This window comes from Lycorma delicatula, chromosome 10, assembly GCF_047948215.1.
Source record: "Lycorma delicatula isolate Av1 chromosome 10, ASM4794821v1, whole genome shotgun sequence".
Taxonomy (NCBI): Eukaryota; Metazoa; Arthropoda; class Insecta; order Hemiptera; family Fulgoridae; genus Lycorma; species Lycorma delicatula.
The window spans coordinates 37,646,157-37,662,869 of NC_134464.1; the positions used below are offsets into that span (position 1 = coordinate 37,646,157).

The 16,713-nt window shown below is 27.2% G+C and overlaps 1 protein-coding gene across 1 annotated transcript in view; it reads left to right on the forward strand.

The window, feature by feature from the left end:
- Nucleotides 1-14,193, forward strand: part of LOC142331274 (uncharacterized) — a 58,178-nt gene extending 43,985 nt beyond the window's left edge. The window contains exons 10-12 of the mRNA XM_075377053.1: nucleotides 7,313-7,388; nucleotides 8,877-8,958; nucleotides 14,083-14,193. Of these exons, the coding sequence (XP_075233168.1) occupies nucleotides 7,313-7,367 (55 nt within the window). The 3' untranslated portion in view covers nucleotides 7,368-7,388; nucleotides 8,877-8,958; nucleotides 14,083-14,193. The remainder of the gene's footprint in view (nucleotides 1-7,312; nucleotides 7,389-8,876; nucleotides 8,959-14,082) is intronic.
- Nucleotides 14,194-16,713: the final 2,520 nt, after the last annotated feature.

The window sequence follows — 16,713 nt, forward strand, 5'->3', positions numbered from 1 at the left end:
ATTGTAAAAAAAAACTTTTACAATAAATAATAATTTAATAATAACAATAAAAAAAATATATAAAAAAATATCAGAAATTATTAATGAAATAAAATGTAATGTACATTCTATTTTTAAAAAAAATGTGTATATGTAATTTAATAGGCATGCAAGGAAGTCATGTAGTGTCCACATCAGATTTTTATAATTTTAATATTAGTAAAATATTATACAGCGAGTCAAACCATGGAAACCATTCAACAACTTTAAAAACATCCCAGATAGAATACTGTAACTTTCAGGATAAGGTATCAGTCAACTACTTTACCTTTTGATGAGAAATAGAATATCAACCCCTTTTTGGGGGTGTGCCAGAGGTTGTAACTTAAATAAGTTAAATGGTAATACCCTTTGTGTGATAATACATCATTTTAAAGGTCTCCTTAAGACAAAAAAAAATGGTGTAAATTTCCTGTTTTATTTATATCATTTTTATTGTTTTAAAATGGATGGTACCTTTTTCCATTTTGGTACGATGTCTGTACCCAAAACGGCGGCAGGAAAAGTTTGAATATTGAAAAAATTACATTGATAATTAAAGGAGGAACTGTTTTTACAAATAAATAAATTTATAAAAATTTGATTAAATTAATATTATTGAATAAATTTATTAAGTATAACATTTGCTTATTTACTTACATTTCATTTTAATAAATGTTGAAAATGTCCTTCTGTTTTTGACAGTGTGCCAGTTGGTTGTAAAAGGATGATACTGCATTATTCAATGATTCCCTAGTGATATTTTGTGCTGATTCTGAAAATTTATTTTGTAAATTATTGATATTTTGGGGCTTATTTTGATAAACAATACTTTTTAAGCAGCCCCATAGAAAGTAACCCAGTGGTGACAAGTCGGATGATCTTGCTGGCCATTCTATTTGACCCCTATGGTTCATCCATCTTCCTGGAAAAATGTATTTAAAATTTCACTTATCTGAAGACTGAAGTAAGGTAGATTACCATCTTGTTGAAACAAATATGTGGAAGTTGAGGCCAACAATGTTTGAATGTATAGAATGATATGGTCGAGAAGCAAAGCCTCATATTTCACTGCGCTTAATTTTCTATCAGTAAATAAAGGCCTTATCAATTGTCCACCAACAAAACCTGCCCATACACTTATTTTAACTGAATACTGGGTATGTGCCTCACAATGCCAGTGTGGATTAATATCAGTCCATTATTGACAATTATGGCGATTTACATTACCATTTTTTTTAAATATGGCCCCATTAAAAGCTAGGTTATTTAATAAATTAGGATCTGAACAAATATTGTTCATCGTAATTTTGCACAACTCATCATTAAAAGTGGGACAAAGTGTGTCCTTTTCACTAAGTGGCATCTTGATAGCAGGTAGCACAAAAAAATTAATTCACTAAAAAACAATTAACAAAAGATGTAAACAAAAGTGGTTTAAAAATTAGGTAAAGGTAGATCAAATCGGTTAACCTATCAATCATAATATAAGTTCTCATAAAAAACTAAGTGTAGTTTATGAAGAAATACTGTCAATGGAATTGCACAAAAATTAAAATAAGCTTCATTTTTGCAATATTGATAAGACAAATGCTGATCAATGATCAACACGAGTAGGTGACAATATTTTTATTTATTTATTCATTAAATTGGAACAAAAAAGTTTTTTTGTGTTAAAAAATAAGATTTTTTTAAATATTTAACTTTTAAAATAAATTTTAATTAAATTAGATTATAGTTTAACTTATTTTTATTTCATTTTATTACTTGAACTTACTGATTTTAGTAATTTTCAAAATCCACACTTTATCCCATCACCATTTTGGGTACAGACATATCAACTTTTTATTTATATCATTTTTCTTGTCTCAAAAAAACCTTTAAAATGATGTCACACAAAGGGTGTTACTGTTTAAATTATTTGAGTTAAATTCTACTTCTCGTCAAAAGTAAAATAGTTGATCGATATCTTATCCAGAAAGTAGCAGTATTCTATTTGGAACAGTTTTAAAGTTGAGGGGTTTCCATACTTTTGACTCGCACAGTATAAAAATCCACCCTAGGAGCAGAATAAGATAATAAATTTCTTAAATTAGTTACAAAGTTGCTATCGTATTTTGTATCTCCTGTTGTGGGTGCTTTCCTCAGTACATTACCACTTAACAAATAGCAGTTTAATTCAATTTTTTTTTGTAATTATGAAATAAAAATTATTTTAGATGAAGAAAAAATGTTATCTTTTAATCAGTTAAAAATATGTTGAACTGATTAATACTATTGCACTAAATGCTTACAACAGAAAAGAAGAAGATCCAAATATAATAACAATTTTAAAATTTATTTTAAATTAAATTTCATCATTTGTTTCATATGAATGAAAATCTTTTTCTGTTAGGAAGTGCTGTTTGCATGTGATAATCTGCTTTTAATAACATTTTTTGCATTATTAATCTATTTATTGGTTTTGATAATGAATGATTAACACTTTAAAATTACACAAAAGTTATTGTTATTTCATAATAATAACTTTTTCTATTAAACTTTTACAGCGGAAATTAACAGCATCATTGCTGTTAATGGCGCCCATCTTAAAAGTTTAGAAAACCCCTTTAGCAAATAGCGAATAATTTATACTGGCTGTATATGCATTTGTTTATTTAATATGCTGTTTTTAAATTTTATACTCAAGCTTAATAAAATCTTGATTTTTATGTGCTACATGTAAACTTGCATGTTATGGTTATCTTTACCTTTTTGTTGTTTCTGGTATTTAGGAAGTTATCTGCAGAAGTGTGATTTTATTGCCGCATAGTATTATTTGCATGTGCTGTTTGTATGTACAAAACTTAACACCCTTAATGGTATGAAATTTACCACACCAAATGTGGCAAAAATAACATAATACAAAAACAATGAAAATCTTTCTTTCAGTAATGCACTTTAAAATGCCATTCCATCAATAAATTTAAGAAATGCTTCTGATAGCTCCATTTATATAACGGATGCTTCATCGGATTTTTACTAAATTAAATTGTAGGTATGAGCCAGTTATTTTAGATGAAGAAAAAATATACAGAAAATTTACTTATAAAAAATATAAATTTTAATGATCAAACAATCAGATTCTTTTATTTTTAAAATTTTCATTTTTTAAAAGTCAATCTACATTTTTTATGTACTCTGAGATCTGACAGTATTGATTTACATATTCTGTCTATAGAAGGAAATTTCATGACCCCTTTTGGATTGTTTTTGACCCATTATCTGTAATTCTGTTCATTTATATAGCCTAATAAATAAAAGAGATTTCGGGATTATCATGCAACAGTTGAAACATTACAAAATTCAAGTCTTTAAGGTAAATCATTTGATTGTAGTATTCGACAAGTGGAATTTATACAGACAAAACCACAAATCCTTGCACAATCATTTGTGACAAGTTCCCATCACCAAACCCTCTGATTAATGGAAGTGGTCTCATTTGTCAAAACCCATAGGAAAAATGCTACATAATTAGCTCCAAAAGTAAAAAGTCTTGTATTTCCATTAATCAATTGGAAAATTCTTCAACTTCTGGTTTGAAGAGTAATTAAAAAGAAAACATAACTATAATCATAATGATGTTACTATAACCAATATAATGAGGTTACTAACCATAAATGTTTTGTCTTAATCTTTTTATCTTTGATTTGGCCTGTAAAATTTTTATTTTATTCATTGAAATGGGCAATAAGCAGCTAGTAAACTATTACTAATCTAATAGATATTTGAGTTGGCATCCAGGTTTATTCAAGCCTTTTTAGTTTTAATTGTAAACGACAATTTATTGATGTGATTCCCTTTTTAAGAATATTCTTATTTTAGACTGCATTTTATTTGTTTAGTTCATAGTATTTTTATTTTACTTATAATAAAATTAAGTTAAAATTATAATTTTAAAAATATTAAATAGATTATTAAAAAAAAAATCATGTAAATAGCATAGACATTAAAATAATTTTCTGTTAATCTAAACGTATTATAATTGAATGACTTTCAGTTCTGTATTACTTTATGAAGTATAGCATTTACGAGGTCTGTTCAGAAAATAAACAAACTTTATTTTTTTAATCTTTATTGTTAATTTTACAGGTTGCAGGTCCTTCTCCCCTTCAAAGTACTCCCCTTCGCTATTCACACACTTTTCCCAGTGGTGTTTCCACTTCATAAAACAGTCCTGGATAGCATCAGTTGAAATGGCCTTTAAGGTCTGTGACGAATTTGCTTTAATGCCATCAATAGTCTCAAAACAGTGTCCTTTCATCACTGATTTTAATTTCAGAAATAAGAAAAAATCGCAAGGATCCAGGTCTGACGAGCAGGGAAGCTGAGGGACACTCAGCACAAAGCTGATTGTATGGGTGCATTGTCATGGTGAGGGAACCGTGAGGTCTCACCACAACTTTGGTCTCTTTTTGCAGATATTTTCACATACTGTTGTAAAACACCTAGACAGTACTCATGGTTCACTGTGTCACCTTGAGGCAAGAATCCAAAATGCACAAATTTCATTAAAAAAGAAAAAACAGGGAGCATCACTCTGACATTGGATCAAGACCGATGTACTTTCTTGGGACGTGAAGTTCCTTTGTCAATCATGATTGAATTTTTGTCTCATTATTGTAGCTGTAAACCCAGCTTTTGTCTCTTGTTATGATCCTTTGCATGAATGTTTCGTCATCATTGGCTTGTTCAAGAAGTTGCAGTCAAATGTCCACTCGATGTTCTTTCTGCTGTTAGGCGCTACAACTCAATGCATTTACAATTTTTCAGTCAAAATATCATAACATGATGCAATTGAGATGCTAACCCCTTCTGCAGGTTCTCTGACAGTCTACGGGTGCACCAGATTTTGATTTTGATTTTCTGAACGCAAGTATCATCAGTTGAAGTCTAAGGCCTTCCTGGTCAAGGGACTGACAACCACTTTTAAATCATGAAACTCACTTGTAACATTGCGTACGACTCAGAGCATCATCTCCATAAGCTTGTTTCAAAAGTTGAATTGTTTCTGTGAAAGTTTTCCCCAGTTTCAGACAAAAATTTACGTTGTATCATTGCTCCTGAAAATTGCACGTTATGAAAATTGCTAATAATACTCAAATATCAATAACACGAAAACTGAACAAGATATCAACAATCCAAGAATGTATGGTTACAGAGGATTGTTATGAAGAACACAATGCTGTCAACCACACGTTACTCAATACTTGTGTTGGCGCATAATTAAAAATGTTCAGTTGTTTTCTAAACAGACCTCGTACTAAAATAAATTTCACAGATTTGAAATGTATGGAGCTCAGACATTACTAAAATGTATCTGACCACACTATTTATTATTTATTACTGACCACTGTTTAATAAATTGTCGGTGACCATAGCTGCAATATTTGAAATTGTCTTTATATGTGGAATTCAACAGAGGCTAAGTTGAACCAGTTAAAGCTTAAAGCTAATGATTACTTAAAGTAATTTTTTTATTTACATTGAATCGTTATAGGTAATCCTTTAAAATTAACTGTCATTTAGTTTTTCATAATATTAATATTTCATAAAATGAATTTACTTTGAGGAATGTTGTTGCATGAAGAATCAGTGGACTGATTGTGAGTAAATTTTTAATTTTTTAATTATTTGAAAAGTTTGTTTAGATGAAAAAATATTACGTAATTTAAGCAAATTTAATTAATATTTTTAAAATTTCATTTGCTGTTGCTGACATTCTTTAGTGACACTACAATTTTAAAAAGTTATAAGAGCATTTGAAAGGTCTGTGATGTATTTTAAATCATCTTGCCTTAATTCAGTGAAAAATTAGCTATTTTATGTAATTTTCTTGTCAGCCATCATGGACGTCATACATTTCAAATTCATTGATCAGGAAGGTGAAATGTGGTTAAATCTAAAACATAGACATAATAAAACTCGCTGTCTAGTTTTATGGAAATATGCTATAGAAAATATTTCTGGAGCTGTAGTACAACTCCTTCATTCACAGTGTTGTAGATGATGGATGTTGATGTCACTTTTTTATGTGCTCAAAGAATTATACCTATTTTTGTTAATTTTTTCATATTTTTAAAGTGTATTGAGAGAATGCCTGTTATGTTTAGTTTATAAAAAACATATACAAATTATACAGAACCAGTCTTGCTGATTACCTTACAGTCACATGTTTAAATATAAATCACAGAATGCTTATTTCACACATACACATAAAACTCCTGAGCTCACTGTGCACTCTAACAATATAAAATTTATACACTCTAAAGAGATCACGTATACTTTTTGACAATGGCATTTCATGTCGTGGCAGTGAAAAATTAATAATTTTTTTAAAGTTTAAATTTAATTTTAGAACTAATATAAGATATTTAACCTAATACGTTAATGTCTAGCCTGATTTTATTTATTGTTTATAATGAGTTCCGTCCTTCAAATTTGCAAACATATTTGCATTGTTAACAGTGATATCAAGATGAAAATGATTTTGATTTATTCATTAGGTGCTTTCCATATGAAATTTTTGATAAATTTATACATCATTTTATTATGTTACACAAAATAAGTTTTGATTTATTTTAAACAGGGATCATTAGGAACATAACTAATGAAATATTCAGTGTTATTTATAACAGCTTATTTTAGAATATAACCATTTTCAGAAGAATTCAGTAAAAAAAATCTCATTACTTATTTTTATATCATAACTTCAAACAAAGTTGAGAAACATAATTTTGTCTTGGAACGTTAATTAATGTTTTTCTGCTTCTTAAAAACATTTGATAGTCTAGTAAAACATTACTAGAACTTTATTTTTGAAAATTTAATTCTTTTCTTATTTTTATGGTGTTCAGTTGTTATTAAAAGTTGTGTTAGAAGCATCATAATTTTTACAATTGTGACAGTTGATGCATCATTATATAAGTTAGCTTATTACTATACAATGTGCTGTAAGGAAACTCAGTATTTTCATCAGTTTCATCCTGTTATAATTGATTTAAACTTGGTACTACAATGAAAACTATGCATTTTCACCATTTCTCTGATAAGACACCAAGCGTTAGGATGGTATTAGTAATATTAAGTTCTTAATATTCATACATGCGTGGTTTACTGCAGTAATCAATGGAATTGATTAGTGAAGTCTGTTGACATTTTTTTAATGATTGCACATTATATCACAATTGTATTTTCTTTATCATTGATTTAAAATGTTTGTAATTTACTTATTTTGAAAATGTTTTGTTGACAGACTTTTAACTTCCAATGACAATGATGACAATCCACCAGATAAACATGAAGAGTAACTATGTATGCTGATACATCAGGTAAAACCAAATAAATTTGTATTATGTCGCATAATGTATATGTGTATAAAATTAAATTAATTAAGTAAATCTGTATGTGTCGCATTATAAAAAAATACAATAGAATTTTTTTTTTAATTTCAAAAAATATTGATCAGAAAAATATATTAATTTCTAGATTTTATAGATGTTTACAGTATGAACATTAGTCACTACAAAAAGCCTTAGGAGCACTAGAAAGGTACATTAGTTATAAATTAACAGTTACTGCTTCCTTATAAATGTATATTAATTATAAACTTTGTTTGATATATTAGCCAGGAAAGTTAGTATTTCAGATTTATTAATCTGATAAATTCATGCTTATTGCCATATTAACTCTATATCTTATTTATTTATAAGTTTAACCCATCACTACCAACAAAAACCTAGAGTGAAATTTACCCTCTGTCACCAGAGGGCAATAGCTTCCACATTCCTCAGATTTGCCTAATTGTGATTTTAACTTTATGGCTATTTGTATACTATACAACAACCAGAAAAATAATATTAAAATATATTTTTTTTTTAATTTAGTTTTTGTTTTTGCGACCTCCCATTAGGAATATTAATAAAATTCTAAGAAGAATTTCTGATGGTCCAGAAAAATCTATATGTAAGTTATCACAGCAAATTGGTGTAAAATACATATCTTGCCGTAAGATTCTTCATGATTTATATTTGAAACTATATTGTGTAACAACTGTTCAACAACTTAAAATAGACAAAGTAAAAATGTCGTAATTATTGCAACTAGCTTCTCAGAAATACTGTCTATGAACAGGTAGACCCTAGGCTTATTTCATGTGACATAAGCCACAGTTTTATTTATCTGGGCATGTTAATTTGCCCAACACCAGGCATTAGATGACTGAAAATCCTTACTAGATGTTTAAGCGTCCACATCACAATAAAAATATAGTGTGCTGTGATGTAATGTCCACATTACAGTGTGTGGTATGGTGTTTCTGAGGCCAGTATGTTTTGACACCACACTCAGTACAGAAGTATACTGTACAATTTTTTAAGAATTCTATGCTCAGTTAACAGATTATGAAAAAGAAAATGCCTTTTTCCAACAAGTTGGAGCAGTGTGTTACATATCAAATGACTCACTAGCATGCATTCATGCAGTTTTAAAGAAGAATAAACTGTCACCAGGGGACGTGGAATAGCTTCCACGTTCCTCAGATTTGCCTAATTGTGATTTTAACTTTATGGCTATTTGAAGGATAGTTTATGAATCAAATCCAAACAGTATAAAATTTTAGACATTAGTAGTACTCTTTATTTCTGGTTTTACCCAATAAAATTTAAATTTAACTTTTGGTAAAGAAACTCTCTGTGATAAAAGTTCACTACATATTCAGTAGTATATACTAATTCTCTTTTTGCTTATAAATATAAAGAAAGACTTCAATTTTTGTTGTACTGTATTTCTATTTTAAAATAATATTTCCCTAATTTCAGAGTTAGAAGTATCACAAAGTATGACTACAAGACGATGTTTAAGGAATCGTGAAAAAGACAGACATTACAAAGAGCCAAACCTGTAAGATTTTTTTAATATTATTCATTGAGATTAGAAATATAAGCATATTATTTATAATCTCACCTTTTATGTTGTATGGAGTATATAACCTGTCGGTTGGAAGATTGATTAAGGTTATCATTGATGCTACAAAATCATGGTTTTGATGTAGTTTTCTCTCACATATTAAATTTAAGTTTTTAGATATTAGATTTACATTCAATGTTCTGAAAATATATAATTATCATGCCCCTCTTTCTTTATCCGATATTCTTTATTACGTGATTTTATAACCCAAAAACAGCGTTTTTGGGTTAAGTACTGTACTCCTGTGTACTTTTCTGTTAGGAGCTGTTTCCTTGGTTGGTATGTGACTCCAGCTATGGATTTAAACCAGGCTTTTCAACCCTGGAATTTTACAAAAACACCAACTAGTTAGTGATTGATAGGCACATAATGTAAAGCTAGCTTTCACTCTGTAATTAAACAAAAAAGAAGGAAATGTATAGTCACTGTTAAATTGATTTGCATGTCTGATTTATTAATTGGTTTGTATGTTATTGACAACTAGTTGGGTAATGTTCAGCATATTGGCATCTAAATGATCTATACTCAGCTTCAATTTCTTGCAAAAATTTAATTTTTGTTTACACATATCATTTCTTCTATCCTATTTTGATAAAACGCAGTCTTCAAAAAAATGATCGTCACTTAGTGTTTAAATAATTTGATGACATGATGTCTCTAAAAGTAAGAGCATAGTATATGTAGTGTGTATAAATTTAGGTCTGCTGTTGGTGTTCAGTGTAAGTTTATAGAGACAAATGTAAGCTATAATATTTTCAGTAGTTGTTATGAATCTGTATAGCTGTATCTGTATCTTATAAACAGTTTCATTTATTCTAAGTTTGTGATTTAAATGACTTTCATGAAAGGATAGTTTTTACAATTACACCAGAATTAATTCAACACAAACATAGCAACAAATTATCATTTTTAAGTGATCAGTCCTATAAATGATGCTCATATGAAAAACTTATTTATTATTACAGGAAATAAAACTGGTGCATTTATTTAAAATTAAAAAAATATAGTTTCTACATCCATTAAAGAAAGTGTTACCGACACCGGACTTTTTCTTCTTTTCTTATAGTCTATTAAGTTTTAAAAAACATAATACATAAATAGTGAAACAATTTACTACTTTATCTGAAACGATTTACTACGCATAACTAACAGAACAGAACAGAAGAATAACAGCCCTGTCTAGTAGCATTAAATTATTATAAATGCTCTAATCTTGATACAACATCATTAATTTCTGTACTCGCAAATAGATCTTTTCAAAAAATATCCTTTACAATTTTTTGAACAATCACATTCATTTACTATGTGCTCTCAGCACATAGTAAATCCACCTTACAAATGACATCTAGATGAAGGATATATATTTATCCTTTTAATTTAATGTCTAGTAATATAATATCAATATTTTAATAATAATAGAAGTATCCTTTTAAGCTGTCCTTAATTCATAATTTTTATTTTTAGATACAATAAATTTTTAATAAACTATTGATTGAAAAAAATATCTGTGACTATTTCATACTCCTTTATTTATATGGATGAAAGTTTTAACTGGTTTTATAATTTTTAATAATAAAAAAAAACTTAATTAAAATTTTTTTGCATTGTGCATAACATTTTTTCACAAGTTCACTCACTACCTTTGTTGGAACAATCACTATTACTATCATTATCTTAGTCCATATGTATAATGATTTTTTCCAACAATCCACCTACTAATGCTTCAACTTTTGAATAATCAACTTCTGTTGTTTTACTTTTTAACAGTAAGTTTTCCAGTTATATTTTTATTCATTATATTGATTTTATTCTCAGTTAATTTCTGACATGAAAATGTTGTATTAGTTGTGTTATGGCTAGCTAGCTACATTTCTTTACAGCTAACTATATCATTTTGATTGGTTTCAAATCAGGATGGTAAGATAAAATTTTAAGAACCTGATGCCCATGTTTTCATCAAGAATTACCACTGACTCTGGAAGAAGATTAGGAATTTGTTTCAGACGCCCCCTAGATAAAATAGTTTGGAGTAAAAAGTTATGTCACTTGAGAGAAAAACATTTTTTTAGTAAAATATAGCACAAAACTAGAGTGTGTCTGATGTTTTACTTCCTGTGAATATTACTGTTGAGAACAGTGAGAGAGACTGTAAATACTACCACTTCAGAACTAGGTGTTGATAGGAACATTATTATTCTTAGTAACTGTTTTATAATTAAGAAAAAAATAATTATATAGAGTTGTTACAATTTTATGAGAGTGTGAGAGTGAAACATTGCCAATAACAGGAACTGATGAGTTGAAAGTAGGCCTAAATCTAATTTGGTACAAATAGAATTGTCAGCAAAAGTGTTAGGAATTTCAGAAGAAAAAGTAAGTGGAGTAAAGTGTATTAGGCCTAGAAGTAGAATCATTGGAAATAATATCACTTACCAAAGGTTCAGTTAAATAAATAACTTTTTATATTTTTGAATGTCGGTTGATAATAATCAACATCTGATGAATATAAATCACGATCACAAATAACCAGATCTTCATACGTCGGGTCCCTATCTTCATCATCTAGTTCCCCTTCAGAACCACTATCAAAGTTAATCACTAATTTGTTCACATTCAATAGACACAACCTCAATTTCTTTGTCAGAATCAGAATTATTTTTTCCATCACTATCATCCAGGATATTGTACAACAATTTGATTAGTTTAGGGTCATAAGTATCATTCATTTTGCTAATTTTTAAACAAAAATAATTGTGTCAATAGAATAAACAGAAAATAAATCAACACGCACACAAACAAACTTCCCTCACAAATTTCATCTACACAGTGCCTCACAAATATCATTTCACTGAAACTAACACAGTTCAAAAATTATCCAATAGGTAGAAAAAACAACTTGATGTTTGAATTCAGTAAGAAACACTGAACATCTAAAATCAATGGAAGACGATCTGGAGTCATTCTAATAAAAGGTATAGAATTTTAAACATAAGGATGACGAATACTCGTCCATCATTCAACTGAGCAAAGATGATTGGACAAGTTATACTCATCCATCATATACAATGTGTTGATGAAAAGTATCATTATTAATTAACATTTATAAGTCCTTCTTCGCTATCATTAGATCATGTATTTGTTATTGAATGTGAAAAAAATTTATATTATTTGTCCAAACGAACAAATTGTTTTGTGTAATTAATAATTCCCTTTAAATGTTCATTTATTTTTATTTGAAATTTTTTTTGGAGTTTAGATGAAATTACAAAAGCATGTGATGTTAAACAACAAAATTAATAAAAATTACTGTGCATCTCTGATGGTCTTGTTGTAGCTGTAGTATCATCTTTCAGTGTGTTTTTAACTAGCATGAATGTTAACATAAACTGAAATGTTTGGTAATCATTATTATTAATTTTTTTTCTGATTTTATTTTTTTCATTGTGATTAAAGTAGCAAGTTAAACTTTTTGTGTAAATTAGTCATAAAAAATAAATATTTGTAAATTTCTTTTCTAATTTTTATTTATACACTGCTTGTCATTTTTCTACTTCTTGAAAATGATTTTTCATAGGGTAACATTCTTTTCATGTAGACTTAAAAAAAAGCATGATAATGCTTTTACTTCCTTGTACAAAGTAAAGGAAGTATTGTGATCGTGAAAAATCACAGTTTTTAGATTTCAACAGAAATATCCATTTTGACCATCCATGAATCCATTTTGACTAGTTACAGCGACGTCTGTATGTATATATGTATGTATGTATGTATCGTGCATAACTCAAAAACGATTAGCCGTAGGTTGTTGAAATTTTGGATTTAGGACTGTTGTAGCATCTAGTTGTGCACCTCCCCTTTTTATTGCAATCGACTGGACCAAAAGTGTCCAAAAAAAAGCCTAAAATAAAAAAAAAAAATTTGGATTTTGGACTTTTTCTTAACTGCAGTAATGTCCTCATTGAGAACTTTTCAACAATATATCATAAGTGGTACTTATTTTCATTGGTTCCAATGTTATAACCAAATAAAATTTTAATTAATGAAATATTTGGATCTTACAAGGGGAAGGTACTCCAATTTCATCTCCTTTTTTTAACTTACATTGATTATATATTGATTATTTGATTATTGAATATATTGATTTATTAATAATTATTAATCTATGATTGTAAAAAACATTTACAATAAGTAATTCAATAAAAACAATTTAAAAAAAAAAATCAAAATTATGAAAAAATATCGAAAGTTATTAATGAAATATATTTTTATGTACTTTTCATTTCAAAAACATCTGTATATTTAATTTAATAGGCGTAAAGGTGATCATGTAGTGTCCACATCATATTTTTTGATGTGTTTTGATACCAATTTCGAAATGTCGAAATTGAGAAAAGCAATGATTAAGAATTAATCTCCTTTTTGTATTTTACTTTTTTATTACTTTCTTTTTGAAAATGAATTGTCAATTTTGGATTTTTCATTTAACAGATTTGTTTTTTCCCTGTGGTAAATGACAGCTAAGTTTTAGAACATAAAACCATTAGATACTGTTATAGAATAATTGAATAGTACCATATACCAAACCCTCTTATTATTATTGTACATACAGTGTAAATTTGCAATATATAATAAAAAAAAATATAACTCCAGTACCATATTTTTTCTAGGTAGGCCTACTTAAGGGTGTAAGGAGAAAAGGAATAATTTTCAAGTTTAATGATATTATGATGCAAATTTGCATAGAAGAATTTTTTACTTTGCTATTATTTTATAAAATGAGTATGAACCTTTTATAAAAATCATTTTAAAAATATTAAAGACAATTGTGTTTTTAATATTAATTTGTAGATAATGTAGTGTGAGTTATCATTTGTTTATTGTTAAAAAAATTAAATTTGACATTTTAGTTAATATTAAATTAATTTAAGAAAACATTATTTTTGCTCATAGATGCACTATTATCATTATTTTGTATTGTATATATATATATATATATATAAAGGAAAAATGTTAATCATGTTCTGTTTGTTAAATTTAATATTTTGCTTTTACTTACAGGAAAGATAAGAAAAGAAGAGAGTGATAAAAAATTTAGAAAAAAAGAAGAAAAATAGTGTATAAATGAATAAACTATTTAATTTTTAGTATTTATTACTACTATTTATTTATTTTATTTGTGTTGATGTGTTGACCTTAGCTGTGATTTGGTGATTGTTTTTTCATTCATCATGGAACTTGTCCGAGTGATAAATTAATATTTAATGTTTTGTTTTATTGGTAAACTAACTCCTTAAATTTTTTTTTTTTATATTTATATAACAGTAGATGCCATTTATTAGAATATTTTTTGAACATAACAAAAGTAAGTCAGTAAAGCAGCTGATTCAATTAAGTGTCCAAGATCATTTTCCTGTATGCTTATAAACATAATATAATTTTACATAAAAAGGTGATAAAAATAATGCATACAGTTTATTTACTATATGTATTACGTTCAGTATTTATTTAGTTAAATAAAATGATACATTAAAACAAACTAATGTTATATATTTTTTTTTAAATCTTTCTTTACTGTCATGTGTTTTTTAGTCAATTCTATTAAATAAAGATAAAATGATACAGTACAAAATCTAAGAAATACTGTAAAATATAAATTTATTATTTGTTCATGTTTAACAGACATAACCTCAATTTCTTTGTCAGAATCAGAATTATTTTTTCCATCACTATAATCAAAGATATTGTACAACAATTTTATTAATTTAGGGTCATAAATATCATTCATTTTGCTAATTTTTAAACAATAATAACAAAAATAATTGTGTCAATACAATAAACATAGAAAATAAATCAACACGCAATTGCATAAAAACATTTAATGCAATTAATTAAGAATTGCATAAAACAAATTTCAGTTATTCTGTGAAACTGCTTATCTTTTTTTGAAGTAATTTTTTTATGCTGTTCCAAGGCATCCATTTTCCACTATTAAAATCATGGAACTGTTCTGGTCTTCTTTTGTGTAATTGAAAATTTTTCCATAGAACTGATAGCACATTGGTTATTTCTTTTAATCCTAGAATCACAACACTATAAAAGCGTACACTAATCACAACGCATAGTCTCTCTGACTATTCTGATGTAAAAGTCAATAAATTGAGATTATTTAAAAATCAATCATTGTATTATATAATAGTAATTGTTTACAAACGTAAAATGTGTTCTAATTACAATTTTATTGTTTGGTACAGTCAACACATTTGCATCTCTTAGTGTTCCATACAGATATGCTTTCTGCATTTTGTGCAAACAAAACTAGTCATCCTTTGATTTTTTGAAGGACAATTAATTTCTTTGGAGTAATCAACTTAAACATTAAACACAGGTAATACAATAAAGCATAAACATACTGCAGTCCAATAAACATAAATAATCCATTTTGTGTTGTAGCAAATAAATGTAAAATATTAAAATCTTGATTCAGTAAGTTGAGTCTTGATTTTATTATACAAACTTTCTGTATTTGGTTTGGGGTTTAGAAAAATAATTCAGTTACCTAGTGGGGTTCTAATAAGCAGCATCTACTGTATATAAATGAAACTATGTTTATTAATTCATAAATGAAAGTATGTCTGTTAATTCATCTTAAGTGAGTGAATGATTTAACTAATTATACTGAAATTTGGCAAAAACCAAATCAGTCTGTAAGTCCAAACAAACCTATTAGTTTGTATAGTATTTTAAAAAAATATGCCAGAAGACATATTCACTATTGTTCTTGATCAAATTTTTTAGCCATTTTTTTTTTTTTTTTTCATTTGAAGTAAATAATAATAATAATTAATATATTAATAAACTTTAACAACCAAAATTGTAAAACATTTTTTCTTTCTTGTAATTATCCTATTTTCAGCAAAAGTGTACACAAAAAATAATCTGACATTCTGATTGTCAATATGATTGATAATAGAGAAGTAAATGAAATTTTTGTTAAAAAAATTATGATTTTCATGGTAGAATTTTTCTAGATTAGAATCTTCATATTTGTTAAATGTTTTCAATACTGGTTAAGTTGATAAATATAATTATTCCCTTATAATTAAATGGTTCTGCAACATCTGGTATATCTTAGGAAGTAGCATCATGGAAATTGAAAGGTATATTCTTTTATTTTATTTTTTTTGTAGAATTCTAAAAGTCTTGATTCAAATTTATTTTAAATTACTTTTTTTATGAAACTAAGTAATCTGAAAGCATAAGAAAATGAGATTGAAATTATTTTATTTATTCTCACTCAAGTAAGTGTATGTACCAGTGTTTGTGAGAAATTAATTTTGTAGCATGTGTAAATCCTAATAGTTTAAATATATATAAAAACTATATTAAAATCTTTTTGTTTTACTTTATTTTATTATAAACCAGTTTTTAACCTATTGGTTGTCACATTTTTTGGCAAACTTTTCTAGCTGGACCAGGTTTTTTATGAAAAGATTATTCCTCAAAAAGGAACTTCACTATTATAATGTACCTTAAACAAAGATTATAAAAAAATTAAAATGTGTGATAAAATTGTTAACTTACATGTCAAAAATTTAATATTTAATTGTAAATTTTAAAGCACAATGCGACAAATACTGCTATACAGTCATGTCTTTATTCTTTCCTCTTCTTTTCTGTTGGCAGAACTAC